Genomic DNA, 23,156 nt, shown 5'->3' on the forward strand with positions numbered 1-23,156 from the left:
CAAATCCCCTAATTCCGTGATAAAGGCGGCATTAGCGGGCGTGTGTGGCAAAGAAAGGCACCGCAATGAAAGAAAGCAATCAGGGGAGTCCTGATGGCTTCGTGGCGGGGCCGGGAGGAAGGCGGGGAAGGGCCCTGTGGGGGCGGCGGGAGGGATGCGGGCGGCCGGCTCCCCAGCTCCGTCCGGGGCCGCCTTGCCCGGCCCCGAGGAGTGCCCGCCGCCACCCCGCTGCCATCTCCGACGAAGGACTACGCGACCTTCGCCGTCAGCCTCCCCCGCGCTTGCGGGGACTAAACCCCAACCCCTCCCCGGGCCCTGCTGGGCCTGCCTTGGGCTGCAGCCTCTGTCCAGAGCCCGTGGTCTCTCAGGCCTCAGGCCTGTGCCTTCTCCCAGGGCCCCCCCAGCACCCCCACCTGCCCCTCGCTCATGTCACCGACCGGCTCTGACTAGTCCTGAAAGCGGCCCGGTCTCCTCTTCAGTCCGGGAGACAGAAGCGGGGGCAGCTAGGGGCGGCTGGAATTGTCCATCTCGCTGAGCCGCCGATGGGGTGGCGGAGAGCAGGGGGGCCCCTCGCGGAAGCCCAGAGTGGGGCTGAGCAGGGCAGGCGTGCTGGGAGCTGGGTGCGCCGGAGGAGCCGACCCGGGGCTTGGCAGCTCAGGAGGAGTGGGGCCGATGGGTAGAGGTGGCAGAGTCCAGGGGCAGGACCACAGAGGTGAGGCGCCTCATCCTCAGGACCCTCTTACCCTGAGGGGTTGAGGCTAGGGTGCACCGTGATGGAATTTGTGTTCGCAGAGATCTCTGTGGCCTCTGCGGGCAGGCTCACCCTGTGAGGCTGCCAGGCAAGGAACGCGGCCAGGAGTGGATCGAGAGGCCGCTGGGGGGGCCCAGGTGGCAGGCACCTGCTGCCAGCACCGAGAGGAGGCCGATGCAGAGCCCCAGCTGTGGGTGGTAGAACCGGTGAGACGTGGGGGTGAAGACAAGGGGAGTGTCAAGCACACCCCCAGTCTGTGGCTTGGGCAGCTCTGGGGGCGGGTGAGCGGGGACCATGGTGCACAGGTGAGTGGGCCGTTTACTTACGGACAGGTGTGCACCTACCAACGTGAGCGGGAGTCTGGGTGTGTGTTTATCCAGGCAGCTAAGTGGGACCTTGGGCTGTTTACTAAGGGGGCAAGTGTGTGACTGTGAGCAGGCGAGGGGTCTTGCGGAGGCCGGCAGGGCCCGGCTCAGATCCCTTCAGTGGTCTAGCGACGGTCCCTCATGGGGGACAAGAATCGCCATATCAGGCTTTGCTTCTTCGGGAATTCAACCTGAAACAGCTGGTACCAGGAGTGAGTGGGTGCAGGGAACTGACCCTAAGGAAGGCTCTCTGAGATGATCACCAGCCAGCTCGGATGACCATGAGGGACTGTCGCTAGTGGCCTATGGAGAACTGATGGCCCCTGGCAGGGGTTGCAGTGTGACAGTGAAAACCATCCCCTGGGCGCTCTGGGCTGAGAGGTGGAAGGGGAGGCAGAGGCTGGTACAATGTCTCAGGCACCTGAGAGGTTAGGAGGAGACAGTAACTATTAGAACTGTGGCTTTTGCAAAACATTGATTCCTTGAGGAGAGAACATAACAGGGTAATAGTAGAAAACAAAGTGTGTCAGAGGCCACCTGGCACATGTCAAGACACCCTGAAGCAGGAGGGCAGACAGAAATGAAGATGAAGCCCCAAAAGATTGGATCTCAACCTAGATGAGCCTCCTGGGTCAAAACAAGGGCCCTGATGGTGAAGGAATGGGATGCGGACACATGCAGTGGGGATGACTGGGTGGAGGCACGTGAGCACTTTGAGCCCCAGACTGCCCCGAATCCTCTGGGCCTGCAGAAGCGGCCACTCCCCCCGTGGCGGACAATGGCGGCCCTACCTCCCACAGGAACTCTGCAAGGACCCCCAAAGGGGCAGGCGCCTTGGCAGTGTTTGCCTCTGGGCCTGCACCCGCCTCCCCTGCCCACCAAGGATCATGTCTGAGCCTAGACCAGCTGAAGTGCTGGGCCTGCCGGAGGGCAGGGATGTCATGCAGGACGCTGCAGGGCCAGCGTGTGCTGCGGGCAGGAGCCGGGAAAAGGCACCTGATGGATGGGTCCTGAGGGCGCCAGATCAAGACAGTGGACTGCAGAGATGGATAAAGAGAGCTGGTCGATATAGGGGTGTCCTCCTGTGACACATGAGACTATAGTAGGAGCACCAGGAGGTCATTCTAATAAGTCCAGGGTGGCCCTTGGAAAAAAGCCATGGCCTACAGCAAACAAAACAGATGCCAGACAGCAAAACAGGAAAATGTGAAAGAGATCAGAAGTCAGAGAATGGGGCATGTTAAGTTGGGTTTATGATTAGAAAAGCCACAGGCAGCCCGAGACCTCCAGGAAAGTCTAGAGGGAGCTAAGAAGTGCACTGGTGTGAAGCCCAGGAGTGGCTGTGTTCTGCAGGTGAGGTGGGAGGTGCCACCAAGAACTGGGTCCCTAGTCAGAAAGGGGGTGACATGATCCTAAAGAAGCAGGTGCCGGGTGGCAGCATTTAACTGTCCGGAGCGAAGTGGAAGTGATTACAAGAAGGAATAACAGGCAAGGAGGCTGGAACCACAGATCTATGGGGACAGCTTAAAGAATTTCTAGCAAATTAGACAAGCCTCAAAAGGTATTTAAAATAAGCGAGCAGAGCTCTGCATCTGATAATGGTGGAGGCACTTCTTGTGGATCAATCCTGTAAACAACAACGACAAACTCTGAACAGTGTAACTCTGCCCAAGTCTCTGGTTAATGCCTGGATCGTGCATGTACAGAGTGGATTCTAAGTAGCCCAGCTGAGGTTAAAATAACAGAACAGAGATTTCAGCTGCCTTATACTACTGGAGGCAGATTTTGCAGTTCGCGTTCAGCCAAACTAATGGTCTGCTGAAACAAGAAATCAGTACTCTCCAGAGGAACAAAACAGAAACTGTCCTCTCTCCCAGACCATACGCATGTCCAGGATACAACTCAAAATTACTAGACATACAAATAAACAGGAAAGAAGACCCGTGTGTAAGAAGAAAGGCAATCAGTGAAGACCAGCCCCAGGATGATTCAGATGTTGGAATTAGCAAACAGCATTTTTTAAAAAGATTTTACCAAGGCACAATTTACTATAAACTACATACATTTGAAGTGTATAGTTTGCTGAGTTTTGTCATATGTATTCAGTCATGACACCATCATCACAGACTAATGAACATGTCGATCACTCCCAAAAGCTCCTACTTTTAGACTTTTAAGATACATACAGTATGTATTCTTTTTTTGGTGGTGGTGGTAGTGGTGGTCAGTCTGGTATCTTTCAATCAGAATAATGACCATGAGAGATGTGTGTATGTTGTGCTTATATCAATAGGTTTATTTTCTGAGTAGTATTTAATTGTATTTCATTCAATTCATTTATCAGTTCAACTGTTCATGGATGTTTAGGTTGTTTCTTGTTTGAGGTTATTACAAGTAAATCTGCTATATCAACAATCAAATACAAGATTTTTGTATTTTCACTTCCCTTGAGTAAGTTCCTAGGAGTGAAATGGCTGGAACATAGAGGCATGTTTAACTTCATAGGAAACTGCTTTACAGTTTTCCAGAACATTTGTTCTTTTTCACAGTCCCACCATAACTATTATGTTATCTGCAGACAGGGACAGTGCTATCTTTTCCTTTTGGATCTTTATACCTTTTAAGTATTTTTCTTCCTTGATTGCACTGGCTAGGATGTCCAAGACAGTGCTGAGTAGGAGGGCTGAGTGTGCACATCTTGCCTTAGTACTGATCGTAGGGAGAAAATGTCCAATATTTTACCATAAAGTATGATATTAACTGTAGGTTAACTCTAGGTTATTAGAGTTGTTCATAGTAGTTCCTTAATATCCTTTTAATGTCTATAGAATCTGCAGTGTATCCTTTCTTTCATTCCTGATAGTGGTAATTTGTATTCACTGTTTCTTATTGAGTTTGGCTTATCAATTTTATTGATCTTTTGAAAAACATGTATTGGCTTTATTTTTCTCTGTTGCTTACCTGCTTTATATATTAGTGGCTACTGTTCTTATCTTTTTACTTCCTTCTTTCGACTTCTACTTTTTTAATTTGCTTTACTTGCATCTTAACACAGAACCTTATGTCATTGATTTTATATATTCTTTTCTAACAGGAATATTTAAAGCTATAAATTCCTCCACTAAATACTACCTGTTACATATTGCAATTTTTGATGTACATTTTTATCACTAAATTTGAAATATTTTCTTCTTTCTTTTTTGCTTTATTTTTTGACACATAAATTTGTTATAAGTATGCTGTTTAGTGTTCAAATATCTTGGAGTTTTCTACTATTTTGGTTTTTATCCATTTCCAATTTAATTCCATTTCTGGGCAGAGACTATACTCTGTAAGGTTTCAATCTTTTGAAATTTATTGAGACTTGTTTTATGGACCAGCATATGATCTGTCTTGAAGACTGTACCACGTGCACTTGGAAAGAATGCAGTCCTTCCACTGTTGAGTGGAGCGCTCTGTCAGTGGCCATCAGTGGCCGAGGTGGTTCCTGTAGTGACCCTGCTGATTTATTCTAGTTGCTCTATTAATTAATGTAAAAGGGGTGTTAGAATTCCAACTATGTCAATTTGTCTGTTTACCCCCATTAATTCCACCACTTACAGCTTTGTGTTTAGTGAAACTCAGTTATTAGGCATATATACCTTTAGGATTGTATTTCTTCCCTTTTATCAAAAAAAACGTCCATTTTTATGTCTCATAACAGTCTTTGTCTTAAAGTGTACTTTTTCTGTTAGGAATATAGTTGCACTAGCTTTCTTAAGCTTACTGTTTTTGTATGGTATGTGTTTTTCCATGATTTTACTTTTAGTGCATTAGTGTCTATATTGGAAGTGCATCTCCATAGGCAGCACGTAGTTAGGTCTTAGTTGCTTTAAAAAAAAAAAATCTGAATATGACAATGTATGCCTTTTAGCTGGAGTGTTTGCTCCACTGAAATTTAATGTAATTATCAATGTTGCTGCACTTAAGTCTACTGTTTTACTATTTATTGTTATCTGCTTTTGTTTCTCCATTCCTCCTCTTCTGCCTTTTCTTAACCGATTTAACATACTTTAGAAGTCTATTTTATTATCACACTTAATGCTTAAAGATTGAGCTGTTTCCCTCTAAGATTGGGAACAAGGCAAAGATGTTTGATTTTACAATTTTTATTCATATCATATTGGAGGTCTAGACAATTCAATAAGTAAGAGAAAGAAATAAAAGTCATAAAGATCATAAAAGAATTGAACTAGACAGGTGATATTTTCAGATGATATTGTTTATACAGAAATCTCTATAAAAACAAATCATAGAAGTTTATAAGTTAATATATGAAATCAAGGTTGAAACATGTCCTCTCCCAAAAAGATATGTTGATGTCCTAATCCTCAGTACCACAAAATGTGGTGTTATTTGGAAATAGGATTATTGCAGGTATAATTTGTGAGCCTTACTGGAGTAGGGTGGGCCCCTAATCAAACATGACTAGTGTCCATATAAGAATATATCATTCTTCATGTAAGTGTAGATTAAAGATAACAAAAAAAAAAAAGAAAGAAAGAAAAGGGGGATTACTCCATGTTAGGATAAAACTAACTATAAATCAACGATTAATGCATGCTTTAAATATCCTTAATTTTGATCACTTAAAGGGTGTGAGATGATCGGCTATGGAAGTACACTTTTCTGATAATATTCCTTTCTCTTAAAAAAAAAAAAAAAGCAGTTCCTGTGTGGTGACCTCCAATGACTTCTACACAAGGGTATAAAGGGCAGATCAAAGTGTGGGCAAAGGTTCTGTTTGTGTTTATACAGAGGATCAAAGCCTAACTGGGCTACCCAGAAAAAGAACTAAGATACGATATGAAGAAGAACTTCCAACATCTGCACTCTCTGGAAGAGTCATGCCAGAAGATGATCATCAAAAAACCTCAACAAAGATCCAGGCGATGCTGCAGTCGTAGCTGCATTCATCCCACTGGTTCCTGGACTTGCCATTGGAATGAAGAAGGAGATATCTAAGCTGGCTTGTGCATACAGTAAAACAACAAATTTGACTGGATCTACGCTGTTGGAACTCAACCAAGAATTAGGAGAAGTGCAAATTGTAGCGCTCCAAAATCTTACAACTACAGACTATCTACTGTTAAAAGAACATATGGGATGTGAACAGTTTCCAGGAATGGGCTGTTTTAATTTGTCTGATTTCTCTCAGACTGTTCAAGTACAGTTGGACAATATCCATCACATCATAGACAAATTTTCACAAATGCCTAAGGTGCCTAACTGGTTTCCTTGGCCTCACTGGAGATGGCTGGTAATTACAGATATGCTTTGGTTATGTAACTGTATTCCTATTATGTTAATGTGTGTGCGCAATTTAATTAGTAGTTTAAAACCTATACATGCTTAAATTACTCTACAAGAAGATATGTCAAAGAAATAATCAATCTTCCCATGTTTTCTTCTGTCTGCTACCTCTATAGCTTTTCTTCTTCCTTCCTAATTACAACCCTTAAATAGAATTCGTGCCTCGTATCAAATTTACCGAGTATCATAAATCTTCCAAGTGGTAAAGATACCTCAAGACAAATGCTGGGCATAGAAGCTACAGGGCATAAATATGCAAAGAAATAAAAAGCTAACCTTTTCAAACAATAAGGCTTCCCTCTCACTTACCAACTTTACATTTCCCTGTATGGCCCCGGAAGATGACTGGTTAGCCAGAGACGGGTAAGATTCCTCAAGGGAGGAACAACCTAAGACAGGCACAGTCGCAGGGGGGCCATCAGGTGAGAAATTGGGGATCAACAGAGGTGAGGCTTAGAACCTCTCCCCCCTCTGTTTTGAGAGAAATCTTCTGCATACGTGGATGTTTTATTGCCCTGGTCTAGCTTGGATTAACACATAGTCTACAGGCACACACCTGATCATCTACATTTGCTCTCTTACAACACTAAACTATGTTTTCTACCTTTATCTTGTATCTACCTACCACTTCAGCATTTTATTAAAAATAATAATAATAAAGAGAGAAATGTGGTATCCACATATAAATCAAGTATAAAAATCAAACGAATATTCATATTTGACCTGATTGTTTATAGTTCATAATGCATGAGCAAAACCGAAAGTTTCTGTGATATAACTGCCCTTGCACTGTTCACCATGTAAGAACTTATTCACTATGTAAGAACTTATTCACCATGTAAGAATTTGTTCGTTATGCTTCAGAAGATTGGAGACTGTTGAGAATTAGGCTTGGGGTTGATTAATGATTGTGCATTGAGTCCCCTATACAGAATTTTATTGTTGTTAACAACCATTTGATCAATAAATATAAGATATGCCCTCTCAAAAAAAAAAAAAAGAATATATCCATGTGAAGACAGACACACAGGGAGAATGCCGTGTGACAGCAAAAGCAGAAATTGGAGTAATGCGGCTGCATGCCAAGACTGCCAAATATTTCTGGCAAACCCCCAGAAGCTAGGAAGAGGTAAGGAAAGAGTTCCCTCCAGGCTTCAGAGAGAGCACGGCCTTGTCAATACCTTGATTTCAGACTTCTAGCCCCCAGAGGTGGGAGACACTAAATTTCTATTTTATATACCACCCAGTTTGTGGTACTTCACTAGCAGCCCTTGCATACTAACACATTCATAATATGAGGTTAATATTGCAAACAATTGTATTTTTATATAATAATAACAATCAGAATATTAAATTTAAAATGTTTACCATAGCATCAAAGCATATGAACTACTTAGGAATAAATGTAATAAAAGACCTCTAAGACATTTACCTAAATGAAACCTAAAATATTGCTGAGTAATTTAAAAAGGCATAAGTGAATGGAGAGTAAAATACAAGTTCATGGATTTGTCAATATTTTTAAGACATCAATTCTCCCAAAATTGATTTCTAGATTCAGTCCAATCCTAAACACTATTCCAAGCAGGCTTTTCTTGAAGAAATAAGTCTAAATACTTAAAAGGAATACAAAGAACCAGGAATATCCAAAGCAATCTTGAAAAGGAATAACAAAGTTGAAGAACTTAAGCTTTTTTACTTAAAAACTTTCTCTGAAGCTACAGTGATCAACAGTGTGCTACTGGCATAGGAAGGATCAGTACATAACCAATGGAACCGAATAGAAAGCCTAGAAAGACCCACACTTACATAGCCATTTACTCATCAAAAAAGGTGTTAATGAAATGTAACAGGGAAGGGGAAATTATTTCAATAAATTATGATGTAACAACTAGATCTATATGGAAGAAAATTTAACTTCAACTCCTGCCTCAGATGATGCACAAGACTTAGGAGCTATCATAGATATTAAAATAGAAAATTATAGCATTGTTAGAAGAAAACAGGATATCTTCACAACAAAGGAATATTAGTGAGAAAAAGAAAAATCTCTGATACACACATGTAGTGTAAACCCTGACTGTCTTTTTCTAAGGCAAGTGCCTGACTGAATCATTGATTGCTGAGGTTTCCACTTCAAACACAGCCTCTTCTTAAACACAATGCCAGCCACCCCACTATAAAAAAGAGCCCAGTCACCTACCCCCAACTGAGGCTCCTTGGTTTTAGAGGTCTCGGTTGATTTTGACAACTGACCACCTGGGCCACTTGTCTTTTCTCTCCCTGTGCTTTAAATTCCCGCTCTATGTTTTAAATTCACCAATAAAGAGAGAGCCTGTGAAATCCGAGGCCCCATCCTCAGCCTCAATAAAAACAGGACACCTGGCCGTGTGCTCACCTGCTCTCTCCACCGACTCGCCGTGTGGGCCCAGGCATGCTGTGTAATTTCCAGGCCCTCTAAGTAATAAACCTCTACTTTTCAGTTTCCTGATGGTATTGCTGAAGGGCGACTGGCTATCATAATAACAACCACAGGGTCCAACCACAATATTGGTTATTGGTAGGCTGAGACCAGCACAAAACTACACAAGAGCATGGATGACTCTTAAAAATGTTACGCTGAACAGAAGCCTTATGCAGAAGAATGTACCACACGCTGCCAGGGCGGGCACAACCACTCTGTGCGGAAACCAGGGCAGTGCGTTCCTCTTGAGGGCGAGACGGGGGCGGTGCCACTCTGATGAGGGGCATGAGGAGACTTTCTGCAGTGACAGACATTCTGTACCTGATAGGGGTCTGGATTCCATGGGTGCATTCATTTGTCAAAACTCACAAAATGGTACACCAAGGTTTGTATAATGCTCTTTATGTAAATTTTACATTAAAAATTGGAAACAAATTCTGAACTCTAGTTAATGATATGCATGCCGAAGAGTTTAGGTGTAAAGTGTACTGATGTCTCTGATTTTGGAATGCATAAAAAACCAAATGGACTGATGGAAGGACGCATGCATAGGTAATGAAGCAAAATGTCAGTCGAGGAATCTAGAGAGCAGGATAAGGTTGTTCACTGAGCAAACCTTTCAGATTTTCTACATGTTTGAAATACTTCATCATGAAATATTTGGGGAAAAAATAAACTCAACAACAACAAAAACCAAACCGAATTTAAAAATGAGCAAAGGACTTGAACAGATATTTCTCCAAAGAAGACAAACAAATGGCTAAGAAGCACATGACAAGATGCTCCACATCACTAGGGAAACAATCCCAAACCACCAGACACCACTTCACATCCATTAGGATGGCCATGAATTGAAAAACAGAAAATAACAAATGATGAAGATGTGAAGAAATTGGAACCCTTGTACTTTGCTGGTGGGAATGTAAGATGGTGTTTCCATTATAAGTGGTTCGGTGGTTTCTCAAAAAGCTAAAGATGTAATTACCGTATGCCCAGCAACACCCACATTCACAACAGCATTGTTCATAATAGTCAGAGGTGGAAACAACTCAAATGTCTGCTGAAAGATGAACGGATTAAAAACATATCTATACATTCAGCGGAAGTCAGCCATGAAGCCTGCTGGCCAGGCGCTGAGGATCAGGGGAAATGGGGAGTTACTGCTTAATGAGTTTAAGTGCCTGTTTGGGATAATGGCGAAGCTCTGGAAATGATAGTGACGGTGGTTATTCAACTGTGAAGGCACTTAATGCCACTGATATGGCACTTAAAAATGGTTAAAACAGTAAATCCAAGCTATGTATATTTTTACCACATGCCACACTAGAAGAGTAAATAAAATAGAAGAGCAGAGAAACATAACAGAGCAGCAAATGGCCAAGATCACGGCTGTGACTGTCACGAGGTGTCACCCTCACCCAGGTTCCAGCCAGTTCCCAGGGCCTTACCGCACCCACTGGAGTCTCCCTCCCATGAGGAAGGATCCAGTGACACCATGGAAAACGCTAACGGGAGAGATGCCCCTGATCCTTCTGCAAAGGGAACCTACGTCCGCTGGCTCAGGTGGCTGTGTACTGGAGAGGGGGAGAGCCCAGACCACCTCAGAGCTGCTGGGTACAGGCTCCGTGTTAACGCCGACATCCGGGACCCGAAGTGCCAGCACGGCCTCCCCGTCAGTGTCGCGCATGGAGGGGTCAGGCACTGAACGGAACATCGGCCCGATTCCATCTCACAGTGGATCCATGGGGTTCCTAACCTGCTCACCAGTCATTTCTCCAGTTTCTGGAGAAATATGTATAATTGCAAAGATGTATTTAGCACTTGGCAGAGCTTCCACAGTGGCTTCTGACCTTCAGGGTGAGGCCTGTCTTCTGAGTGGAAGCCCCTGAGCCACACCCTCCTACCAAGGTGAACGATGCTCCCTCCTGGGACCACAGCAGAGGCCGACGTCGTGGTCAGTGACTTACTGCAGGCCGGGGGGCTCCAGCAAACCCCAGTTTAATTCCATTAGTCTGGCTCTAGTAAAAACTGGAGATGGATCATACAGAACCTATTCATGATAAAACACTCAACAAACTTGAAATACAAGGGAACTTCCTCAATCTGATAAAGGGCATCTATGAAAAACCCACGGCTAACATCACACTTAATGATGAAGACTGAATATTTTCCCTCTAAGATCAGGAACAAAATGAGAACACTCACTCCCACCACTTCTGTTTGACATTGTATTGGAGGTTCTTACCAGGGCAATTATGCAAGAAAATGAAGTAGAAGGCACCAATATTGTAAAGGAAGAAATAAATATCGCTGTTACAAATGACATGATCTTGTATATCAGAAAACCTATAGAATCCACACACACAGACACACAAAAATCATTTGGCTGTAACATACAAGATCAATGTGCCAGAATCAACTGTAGTTTTATACACTTGCAGTGAGTGCGGGAGTCCAGCTCCAGCCTAGGGGTGGGATGCCCAAAGGTGCAGGATGGAGTCGGCGTATGGAGAGACAGGACACGGAGTCAGATGGAGGTGGTCTGTCTACAAAGTGTCGATGACAGCTTTATTTATACCATTTTGTACTAGGATATGATTATTTTTTATTATTCTGATGATTCATTAGTATAGGCAGTTGGTTAATAAGTATAGGCAAGCTTTTTTCTTTCTTTTCCTTTTTAATCTATTCATGGTTGGTCAAGCATTAGACGGGTGATTGTTTTTCTGTTCTTTGACTGAAACTTTTCTTATTAACATGTACTCTATTGTTTTACGTTTCTATGCAACGCAGTTTCTAAGAAGTGCATGTGACCGCAGGAGTGTGCAGTATGTAGCAGCGACTATGGAGTCTATCAGCTCAGGGTGAAATACAGGTCACCTAGTGCCACAGTTAGCTAGGATTCTTTCCCACAAAAATATTCTTAGAGGCTTTAATAAATTTATAATCAATCTAAAATCATAAACTCATATCTTCACCTTATACCCCTTTATAGGGCACAGTAGGCAGCAAACTAAATTTCTCCTTCTTATCTACATTTCTCTTTCTTCTGTGTGGATACTAAAATCTCCCTGACCTATGCTACCCAGGTCTCCATGACTCCACTACTGCAGGGACTGAACAAGTTCTTACATGGTGAACAATGCAAGGACATTCATATCATAGAAACTGTTTCTGTTTTAACTACAAACCTTAAACTATAAACAATCACGTCAAATATAATGTATGATTATTCATTTGATTTTTATACTTTATATGTGAATCTAATAAAATGTTAGTGTAGTAGGTAAATGCAAGGTAAAGATAGAAAGCATGATTTAGAACTGTAAGAAGGCAGGTGCAGATGATCAGGTCTGTGCCTACAGACCAGGTCTTAATCCAAATTGAACAAGGGCAACAAAACATCCACGGGTGTAGAAGATTTCTCTCAAAACTGGGGGGGTGAGGTTCTAAGCCTCACCTCTGTTGGCCCCCTTTTTCTCACCTGATGGCCCCCCTGCGACTGTGCCTGTCTTAGGTTGTTCCTCCCTTGAGGAATCTTACCCGTCTCTGGCTAACCAGCCATCTTACGGGGCCATACAGGGAAATGTAAAGTTGGTAAGTGAGAGAGAAGTAATATTCTTTGAAAAGGTTAGTTTTTCACTTCTTTGCAGATTTATGCTTCATGGCTTCTATGCCCAGTACTTGTTTTTGAAGTATCTTTACTTCTTGGAATACGATACTTGGTAATTTCACGTATGAGGCACAAATTCTAGTAAAGGTGAGACACAAATTCTAGTAAAGGTGAGGCACAAATTCTAGTAAAGGGCTGTGATTAGGAAAGAAGAAAAACAAATTATAGAAGTAGTAGAGGGAAGAAAACATGAGATGATTAATTGTCAACAGGGTTATTCTATTCAATATTTTCTCATGACTCTATTTCTATAAAACTTTCCATCACTAGTGTCACTAGCATTGTAAACAAGGGGGGCATTCTCAGTGGAAATGGGGTGGTCAATGTTTGACTAACAGCAGGTTTCGGTACTTTATGCCAAGATCGCCATTGGGCCCCTGCGTGTTCCATTCTCCAGGAGCACCGTCCTGAAAAGCTTTTGGGAAGTTTATGTTCTCATCCTTTCCACACTGCTCAGCAAAGGTTAGCTTAGCTCTTGGCAATAATGCAAGCAAAAAACAAAACCAATAGTATAATGGAGAAAAACAAAATCAAGGTGGGTAATAGAGGGAGCTGGCTGCGAAGGCCCCTGCTTTGCAGGGGGTCTTCCTCCAGCCTGAGCTTTGCTACACAGCTTGAGTAGCATGGCTCCCGGCAAGTGAGCAATCTGAAAATGAAATGAAAACAACCATTCCATTTATGATTGTAACATCAAAAAGATCAAAATACTTAGGAATAAATTTAACAAGGAAGTGAAAAATTTATACTCTGAAAACTCTAAAACATCACCGAAATAAATTAAAGATCCAAATAATCAAGACATCCCATGTCCATGGGTTAGAAGAGTTAATGTTGTTAAGATGGCAATAATCCCCAAACTGATCTATAAAATCAGCACAATCCCCTTCAAACTTCTGACTTGTCTCTTGCAGAAACGGATAAGCTGGTCCTAAAATTCACATGGAAATTCCTGGGAACCAGAACAGACAAACCACCATTAAAAAAGAACAAATTTGGAGAGCTCACACTTCCCAATCTCAAACTGACTTCAAAGGTACAGCCGTCGAGGCAGGATAGTACTGCCATAAGGAGAGACGGAAAGACCAGCAGACCAGAATTCAGAATCCAGAACTAAGTCCTCAAGGTTACGGTCAGTTGCTTTTCAAGTGGAGGTGAAAACAATTCAGTGTGAGAAAAAATGATCTTTTCAACAAATGATGTTGGGACACAACTAGATAGCCACATGCCAAAGAATGAAGTTAGACCCTTATCTCACACTACATACACAAATCCACTCAAAATGGATCAATGTGAGAACTAGAACTATAAAACTTACAGATTTGAAAGCTGTAAAACATCAGAGTAAATCTTCGTGATCCTGGGTTAGGCATCATTTCTTGTACATGACACCAAAAGCACTTGCAACCAAAGAAAAAAATTCATTGGACTTATTCAAAAATTTTAAATTTACTTAAAAAAATTTAAACATTTGTGCTTTGAAGGACACTCCAAGAAAGTGAAAAACCACCCAAAGAATGAGAGAGGATATTTACAAGTTATGTATCTGCTAAGGACTTGTATCTTGAATATATAAAGAGTTCTCACAACCCAATAATAAAAATAAGAAGTAATAAAATAATAAAAAGATAAACAAACCAAGTTTCTAGGACTCCAGTGGTTCTATGCCAGTTGGCCCATACTGGAACTTTCCCTCCTGCCCCTGAGAAAGCGCACACTCAGAAAGGCTCCTTGGGTTTTGGAGGCAGTACGTCCTGAACTTTGGGATACTGACGCGAACAGCTGGGTGACACAGAGCATGCCAGCTTTGACTAGGGCCCCGAGCAGGAGAGGGGTCTGCAGCAGGTCCAGGCTTTGGCCACCTGACCCTGGGGTCTGACAGAACTCGTGTAAGTGCTATAGCGTGGAACTGGTTCGCAGAGCCCCAAGGAAGGCCCAGTGGAGACACAGAATAGCTCCTGACTCATTACTGGGCTCTGGCAGGAATTCAGCACCCGACCTCAGGCTACAAGTGGCCACGTGGCCAGAATGGCTCATGAGAGGGAGGTGCCATCAGAGCCACCGAGTCCTAAGGTATCACCACATGATGGAAGTGGCATTGCCAGGACCAGGTCCAAGCAGATCCAGAGCACATGACGAGTAAGCCGCCTGAGCAAGTGACCGCCACCCCAACTGGGCCTCACTCACCCCTCAGGTGGCCTTGAACAGCGGTGGTGAGGGAAAAGCCCTCCGAAAGGCAGAACTTCTATGGAGCATGGTGTCAGCCGTGTTGTGTGGAGTGAATGGGGACATGGACCCCTAGGCCACAGCAAACGGCTGAAGCTGATTGGTTCAAGGGCTCAGACAGAGCAAAGGCACAAGTAGTTTGGAGACAAGGAAGCTGGGGTAGGGGCACCTAGACCGTGTGGCATTCCCATTGGTGGAATACATGGGGCTGGGGCTGGGGTGTGGGGAGCTCCCCAGTACCCCCAGCCACCCAAGTGGGGAACGTGTGTCCAAGTAAAGTCAGTGTGACAGCGGCCAGGTCGCTCTGTGCTCCTCACAACATCGAGCAAAGGGATACTGGACCCAGATCCTGGGAGCACGGATCTCCCGGCCCCTTGGCTGGCCTGTGGTGCCCCCTCGCCCAGCTGCCACTGTGAAGGGGCCAGTGCGGCCTGAGGGAGGGCAGGGTGCCCGGGGGTCACATCCCCAAGGATAAGGATCTGGGTCAACCTGTCAGGCGAGCCCCCGGGCCCTTCAGAAGTGCTGGCTGCTCCTCGGAGGGGGGATCTAGGTCGGGTAGGGGGGGAGGGCACCTGGGTACTGCCTTGGGGCCCATTGAAGCCGCAGGGTCACAGCCAGTCCCACTAGCCTGCCTTCCTAGGTGCACCCCAAAACGGTGCTCGCCCAGAGTCCTGGGGAGCAGGAATGCAGTGAACTCAGTGCAGGAGGGGGAGGGGCTGAGGGCTTCCAGCCACCTGGGCTGCTGCCTCCTGGCGGCCCCTTCTGCAGAGCACAGGACAGGAGCCACCTCGGAGGGGGTGATGGTGGCCCTGGATCCCCTGTCCTAGAGTGGGCCCAGGGTCCCCCTCAGCATCTCCCTTCCCCACCACCTCAGGGGCTCCCTCACCCAAAAAAACCCTCCTGACCCTCCTCCACACCACCTGCTGAGCTGTTTTCCATCACTCTGATGCTGGCTTCTCCAGAGGGTCTATGCATGGAACCCCAGCATGGAACCCCACAGCACAGGGCCTCCTGAAACCGGCTTCTTTCACTCAGCACAATGGTCCCGAGATCCCGCCACATTGCTGTGCGGCTGCTGGCACTCTGGGCTCCTCCCCGGCGTGGCGGCCCTCAGCGTGTCCTCCTGCCCAGCCGTGGAGGGACCTCTGGGCTGTTGCCAAGCTTTAGTGAGGACGAGTCAAGCTGTGCTAACCATCCGTGGGCAGCATTTTGTGTGGACCGAACTTCCCATTCCCCCAAGGTGACTCCTAGGAAAGGAGTGGCTGGCTCGAGCCACAGAGTACATGTCACCAGGTAGCTGGCTTCTCTGCATCTGTGTCCATGTCCCCCTCTTCGGCTCAGCCTCTTTCCCTTTCACCGTAACCCGCAACTCCTTCCACATCACCGCGGGGCATCTCCCCAGCTAGATGGCCCTCCTCGTTGCTTACTGTTCTATCTCCTGTTCTGTTGCTAAACTCAGCGATCCATACCGAGGGGCCCTTTCCCTCCAAGACCCCACTGTCTGCCTCAGCAGGTCCTTCCAGCTCCCACCCCCTGCCCAGACCCCAAGCCAGTGCCATGTGGTGTAGGGTTGTGCTGGCGTCCCTTCCAGTACCAAACCCGTCCAGTTATCCACAGTCACGTAACAAACCACCCCAGACCTAGTGCTGTTAAAACTTCGCAGCCATCTCTTACCCCCGTTTGGCCCCTCGTGGTCGCTGGCAGGGGCAGCAGGAGGCAGGCCACCCCTCAGGCTTCCTTACTCATTTGCGGTGCTCCGCGCTGGCCGTCGGCCGGTCCTTCAGCCGGAGCCGCTGGCTCGGAGCCCTCTGCAGGTCCTCCCCTGTGGTGGCTGGCGCCTCGCAGTGCAGTGGCTGGGTCCAAAGAGCAAGCATCCCAAGGCCAGACAGGGAGGGAGGCTGTGTCACCTGGCCCAGCCTCCAGGACCAGTGACTCCTGTGGCGTTCTAGAGGTTGGGAGGAAGCCATTAGGCCAGCCCGTGCTCAAGAAGGGGACTACATTTCATCTCTTGAAGGCAGGGCCGTCAGAGAACTTGCTGCCGTGTTTGAGAAGCACCAGCGTGGCCCCCTGCCCAGGTGGGCTGGCAAGCAGATGGGGACTGTGAAGAGGTGAGCAGGTAGAGAAATGGAGCGCTGACTGAGGGGTAGGTTGGGCAGACGACCCGCCCATCAAGGCGGGGAATACCAGGGAACAAATGGGCTTTGAGATCTTGAGTCCGTTCCAGGCATGGTGGACGGGAGGTGTTTATTGGTGATCAGAATGAAGACATGGAGCCAACTTGGGGTACGCTGGCCAGGAGTAGAGGGGGAGGTCAGTCCAGGGGAGCCACGCTGGGGGTCACTGTCTCAGGGACGGTGTCTGAGGCTGCAAGGCCAGGGGAGGCCACCAAGCGTGAGGATGGTGGAAGGCGGACAGTCAGGGCTGGGGGCAGAGGGCACAGCCTTCCTGACCCCTGCTGCTGTTGCCCCCATCCCAGCAGAAGTCAGATTCTGGTGATCAGCCCCCGTGCACCTCTCTGCTGGGTAGGTGGGCATGCAGTTCTGAGGGGCAGACTCTGCGCCGGGAGAGGTACCACTACCATCCGACGGGACACGGGTGGAGATGGCAGGGTTGGGGCTGTGACAGCCAGCTTGCCACCACGGGGCAGCCTGGGGGCAGCATGGGAGAGGCAGGGCCCCTCCCAGAGGTGGTGGTAACTTCACTGAGCCTACAGATGGACAAGTCCTGGGCGCTCTGCCCGGGGCCCTCGTGACAGGGGCCGAGCCAGCATGCTCCGTCCCTTGAAGTCCAGTCTCCTCGCTAACACCAGCATGAGGTCGGCCAGGAGCTGAAGAAGGGCAGGGATGTGAGCGAGGCGCGCCTGCTATTCACCGGGACTCTGTGCCCAGTGGGGCTCTGACATCCCACACAGTCACCGGCCGAGCCCCAAGAGCACCTCTTGAGTCAGGTCGCCATTACTATGCCAGCTTACAGCTCGGAAATCTGAGGCACAGGAGGCGAAGGACTCTTGGAAGTCCCCGCAGCCGGGAGGCCGTGGCCGGGGTGTCGGCCAGGCTGCAGTCGCGGCCGTTCTGTGAGCCAGGGGCACCTTTCTCAGTCAAGGGAAGCGGTGCGAGCGGAGAATGAACAAAGAAATCTGTGGCTGACTGCGACCCACTCACTGTGAACCCCGCGGCGCCCGGACCAGCCCAGCCGGCGGTGCGTTTCCGGGGGTCCAGAGTAGACGGTATTAGGCCGAATGCCCAGCCGGCTGTCGAACGCTCCTTGAGGATGAAACTCTCTTCTCGAATCTGGCGAAAGGCAGGTCACCAGGAGCGGCGGGCAGCGCGCCCCCCGGGAATGGTGCGCCCCGGGGCAGGCCTGAGCGCAGCGGTGGGGGGCCTCCCGGTCAGCGCTTGAGGAGCACGGCCCCTAGGAGGGCGGGGCGCGGGTGTCCACGGTGCTGCGGGGAGATTCCGGGACGGCGGGGGAGGGGTGGCTGCGGGGCACTGGGGTGGGAGCTGGGCTGGGTCCCCGAGGCTCCCCCGGCCCAGGGGAGAAGGCCGAGGACTGGGGGCGTCCGGCAGCGGGCTTGGGGCTTTGCTGATGCGCTGACGGAGCCTCCTGCTCGCACCCGTTTCCTCCGGGAGGCGGAGACCCGGGTCGGAGGCGGGTGGGAGTTTCGGGGCCAAAGAGCCGTGCGACGGGGGGAGGGGGTTGCCAGGAGATCTGGGTCCCCTTTGAGGTGGGAGAGCAGTCGTTCGGGGGGCAGGGGCCTGCGCCGTCCATGCGGGTTTCTCCAGCCCGGCTCCCCCACCCGGGCAGGGCCCCGAAGAGACGAGGAGCCCGCCTCGGACGAGGGGGCGACGGGAGGGGTGCGCCAGGGGCCGGGCCAGGGGGTTTCCGCGGTGTCCAGGGGGCGACCCGGCTCGGGGCGGCGGGGGGCGGCGGTCCTCCCGCGGACCCCTCCCGGCGGCCGGCCGCAGGATTTCCCGCCGTCGCCCCCGGGGATTAGCGCGCCCCAGGCCGGCGCGGCGGGATTAGCCCGCGTGGACTCGCCGCCCGGCCCGGGGATTACCGCGCGCTCCTCCCCGATGTATATATTCCCGCGGCCGCGGCGGCGCGGCCGGGACGGCATGGCGGCGGCGGGGGCCGCGGCAAGCCCCGGGGGCCCCGCGCGGCCGTGCGCCTTCTCCATCGAGCACATCCTGTCCGGCCTGCCGGAGCGCAGCCCCGCGGCCCGGGCCGCCCGCCCGCCGCAGCCCGCCGGCCGCCAGGGCCCCGCGCAGCCCGGGGCGCCCACGGCGACGCCCTGCGAGTGCTGCTGCGGCGGTGGCGGCCCCCGCGCGGCGCCCCGCGGGCCCCCGGAGCCGGCCCCCGGGCTGGGTGAGTGCGCGCGGGCGCGGGCCGGGGTCCTCCACGCGGCGCCGTCGGGGCAGGGCTCGGCCGCCGGCCCGCGCCTCACCGCGCCCTCGCCCTGCAGGCGCGCGGCTGCCGTGGCCGCCGAGGCTCGTGCCCGCGGCGCCCCTGCCCCTGGCCGCCCCGACCGCGGATTCCGGGGCGCTGGCCGGCGCGGGCGGCCCGGGCCCGCAGCGACGCACTCGGCGCCACCGCACCATCTTCAGCGAGGAGCAGCTGCAGGCGCTGGAGGCGCTCTTCGTGCAAAACCAGTACCCCGACGTGGGCACGCGCGAGCGCCTGGCCGGCCGCATCCGCCTGCGCGAGGAACGCGTGGAGGTGGGTGCGGCCGGCGGGAGGGCGGGGGCGGCAGGGAGGGCGGCCCTGGCACCAGACGGGCCCCGCGCGGCGGACCGAGGAGGCGCGGGAGAGGGACGCAGGGCCAGTTCTGGGGCGAGCGGCGGGCGGGGCAGGCACGCGCCGTTAAGTGTCGCTGGAACCGGAGGGGATGTAAGGTAGCTTTAAACTTTTGTTCCCCTGACGATAAATGGGGCGCACACCCATGTTCTAGAATTTGGGAAGCTCAGAAGGGCACAGAGCCGCAGACGGGGCGTCCTGGTCGCCGCCAGGCGGAGGTGGGGGTGGGAAGGGATACAGAGGGACTGCCGGTCCGGGTGGGCGTGCGTTCCCTTCCCGCTGCTCAAGCCGCCTTCCTTGCCTGCCTCGGATAAGAGACGATGCCAGGTCCGCAGCCCTGGTCCGCTCGCACCCCCATCGGGGAGCCACCCGGACGAAACGCGAGCCTGGGGCCTGGGACTGAGCAGTCCTTCCCGCTCCTCTGGTTGAAGGTTTGGTTCAAGAACCGCCGGGCCAAGTGGCGACACCAGAAGCGCGCGTCAGCGTCTGCAAGGCTCCTGCCCAGAGCCAAGAAGCCCCCCAAGGAGAGCTGCTGATGGCTCTGGGAGCTTGCGGGGCTTGGCCATATAGCCTTTGGAGACGGCGCAGAAAGTGGACAGACCTACCCGAGAAGAAGCTGAGCGAAGACACCTGCATCCTCCCGTCTGCACCGCTCACTGCGTCCCGGAGCTGCTGCTCATTTGCGGGACAGTGAGTGGAGTGTGTCCCTGCGCCCCCTGCCTGGTGAAAAGAGGGAACACCGAGCATCTCCGTGGGTTCTCCTCCCCAGCGGCAAGCCGGCAGGAGGGCCAAGGAGGTTCCCTGGCTGCGACACCCCATCCCTTGTCAACAGGGGGACCCAGAATCCTGCCCCTGCAGGGGCATGCTGGCCTCCCTCCACTCCTCAGCATGGACATAGTCCCCTTGACCTGGCTTACAACCCTCCAGAGGCAGGCCGGGTGGTGTCTGCACCCCTGGGGTGTTGCCACTGGCAGGTCCTCACTGACTGTTCGGACCTGTAGAAGAAGAAGCTGGGGGAGGTCATTTCCAGAAGCCCCCTGCATCTTAATCCTGTGAGCCTGTGCAGATACTAGGACATAAACCAGCAACCCCAAACAGCACAGAGCAGTCCAGGGTCCCAAGTCCGCCATGGCTCTGCTCACAGCCGGCCAGACCTGCCCCTCCCTGCTCAGGGAGTGGCAGGCCAGCTCCTCTAGGCAGCACAGCGCCAGGGTGTCCCCCAGCAGAGCAGACTGCCCCGCAGATGGCGGCCTGCACTGGCCTCTAGGTGCTGCCAACCTGCTGGGTGGGGGTCCGTGCTGTGCGCTGAGCCTCCCTCACCGCAGTCCATCTCTGCCATCCTGTTGGGATGATAGGAGGTTCAGTTGTGGAGGCCCTCCCCAACCGCCTTGGAAAAAGCCTGCCTTCTCCTCCATCATCCTGGCTCCATGGGGAAGGACAACATGAAATGAGGCTTCCATTCCCCAAGTAGGCTTGTCCAGTGGCTGAAGGCCCCTAACACCCCTGTCATCCAGTGTGGGGGCCTTGTTGTACCTCCTCACAGGCCCTGGGGGGTAAGGAGGGGTATCTGGAAGAAGACACAGTCAATCCATAAAAGATGCAGAAACCAGGACTGCAGCACCTGGGATTCTCCAAGGCTGAGCAGCTCAGATAACATGAGCAACTGTGCTGTTCCCAGCCAGGGCTGCCCTAAACTGCTGGGTACCCCTGGGTTCCACCAACGCACACTACTGGCTGTTACAAAGCTCTGTTCCCTGACTCCCAGCCTTACTCTTAGAGTCAGCACAGGCTGCTTGCAGAGCCCCCCAGCAGGCTGGGCACCCTCATCCTGCTGAATTGCAGGACCCTAGGCCTCCTTTGCTGAGTGGCTACTTGTCACCCTGTAGGGTAGCTATGATCAAAGCTCCAGCTGCAAGGCACCAGCAGCTATGCTGTGCTCCTGATTTTTCTCTTTCCTCTCAAGCTGCTCCTTGGCAGTCTTGTCCAATAGCTGCCCGTGTGCATAGGTGTCCTTGAGGCTGGCCCCCAGACTCACCTCTCTCTCGTCTCCATTCTCTCGCTGGTTCCCCACTTCTGCCCTCAGGCTCCGATTCCCACCTCTATGAGAATTCCCATCTCCAATTCACACCCCCAGGCCGGGCGTCTCCCTGAGCTGGATATTTATGTCCAACTGTCCCCTCGGCTACTCCATCTGGAAGCTCATGGCACCTCAAAATCACCTTGTCCACAGCAGTCTCCCCTGTGCAAATCAGGTGCATGAGCCAGAGTGCTGGCAGTCACCCCCGCCTTCGTTCCCTCACCCACGGTACCCAGGCCAACTGCAAGTTGATTCTGCCTCCAAAAGCAATCTCAGAATCTATCCATCCCCAGCTTCAACTGCACCAACCTGATGAAAACGGCCATCACCTCTCACCTTGACCACTGCAGCCACCTCTGGTCTTGTCCGCCTGCACCCACTCTGCTTCTCTTTAATTCATTCTCCCTAAAAGCTGGGGTGCAGGTCTGAACCTGCCTCTCCCCTGCCTGCAGCACTCCAGGAGCTCCCTATTGCTTCCAGAGTAAAGACTTGCCGTATGACCCAGGAGGCCCCATAGGCCTGGCTCCACTGGCAGCATCTCACACCTCCCTGCTTCTTGCATTCTGTGTGTATCCAAAGGTCTTCTCACACCTTCTGCTGAACCTTTGCCTGTGCTCTTTCCCCTCCACCTGATCAATGTCTGTTCATTTGGGTCTGCAACCACTTCATGAGGGGGCAAACTTCCCCTGACTGCCCCTTAGGTAAGAGTCCCCAGGTGCAATCTCTTTTTTTGTACCTGTTCACTGCAGTTTTGCCTTGTTTGTGGGATAATCTAACTAGTGTCTGTCTTCCCCATTCAATGCTCATCTCCAAGAGGACAGGAACCACCACGACGGAGTCCCCAGTGAATGAGGGAATGACTGCCTATTGTACTAAATCATTCTGGGGCAGAACTAACTTGTTTGAGGTAATCCACAACCCCCTTTCAGGAAATGATCATTCCTGAAAAATGTCTAGGCAATTTTCTGGTCCATTTCAATAAGAGTTAGCCCTCTTCTGGGTAGTCTGCTCTGGCATTCAGGGACCGAATAATTTTTGACTAGACATTCCTTCATTGAACCATTGTATTTTTTGTTGTTAGATAACTATCAAGAATGGTCTTAGGGTCCTTACATAAACGTTGAATAAAAACCTTGAAACTCGTATATAACCAAATTTTCTAAAAAGTGTGTTTTTGTTAATATAGAAACAGTGATTATTTGCGAGGAATTGGAATTCCAAGGCTTTTCAATTCCTCAGTGCTGGAATTTTTCACGGTTAGCGTGAACCGCACATCAGCTAGCCTCCACCACAGCACCCCCTGGTGCCCACAGCCGAGATACGCATGACCAGAGCGAGGTGAGATAAAGACTACAACTCCCATGAGGACAAGGGCTTGCGGGATGTCACTACGGAGCGCGGGTCGGCCTTCGAAACGCACAGCTCCTCCATTGGCCGACTGTAGCAAGCGCCTGCGC

General features: G+C 50.3%; 1 protein-coding gene and 1 long non-coding RNA gene across 2 annotated transcripts; both read left to right on the forward strand.

Moving 5' to 3' along the window:
* Nucleotides 1–1,127: 1,127 nt before the first annotated feature.
* On the forward strand, nt 1,128–9,367 carry LOC130680724 (uncharacterized). Its single transcript, XR_008993789.1, has 2 exons — nt 1,128–5,616; nt 7,487–9,367. It is a non-coding gene; the product is annotated as an uncharacterized LOC130680724 (long non-coding RNA).
* A 9,077-nt stretch (nt 9,368–18,444) lies between these two features.
* GSC2 (goosecoid homeobox 2) lies at nt 18,445–23,056 on the forward strand. Its single transcript, XM_057491941.1, has 3 exons — nt 18,445–19,193; nt 19,291–19,544; nt 20,054–23,056. Exons 1-3 carry the CDS (start codon nt 18,902–18,904, stop codon nt 20,156–20,158), a joined length of 651 nt encoding a protein of 216 aa, XP_057347924.1. The 5' UTR covers nt 18,445–18,901; the 3' UTR covers nt 20,159–23,056.
* Nucleotides 23,057–23,156: the final 100 nt, after the last annotated feature.

This window comes from Manis pentadactyla, chromosome 14 (genome assembly GCF_030020395.1).
Source record: "Manis pentadactyla isolate mManPen7 chromosome 14, mManPen7.hap1, whole genome shotgun sequence".
Taxonomy (NCBI): domain Eukaryota; kingdom Metazoa; phylum Chordata; class Mammalia; order Pholidota; family Manidae; genus Manis; species Manis pentadactyla.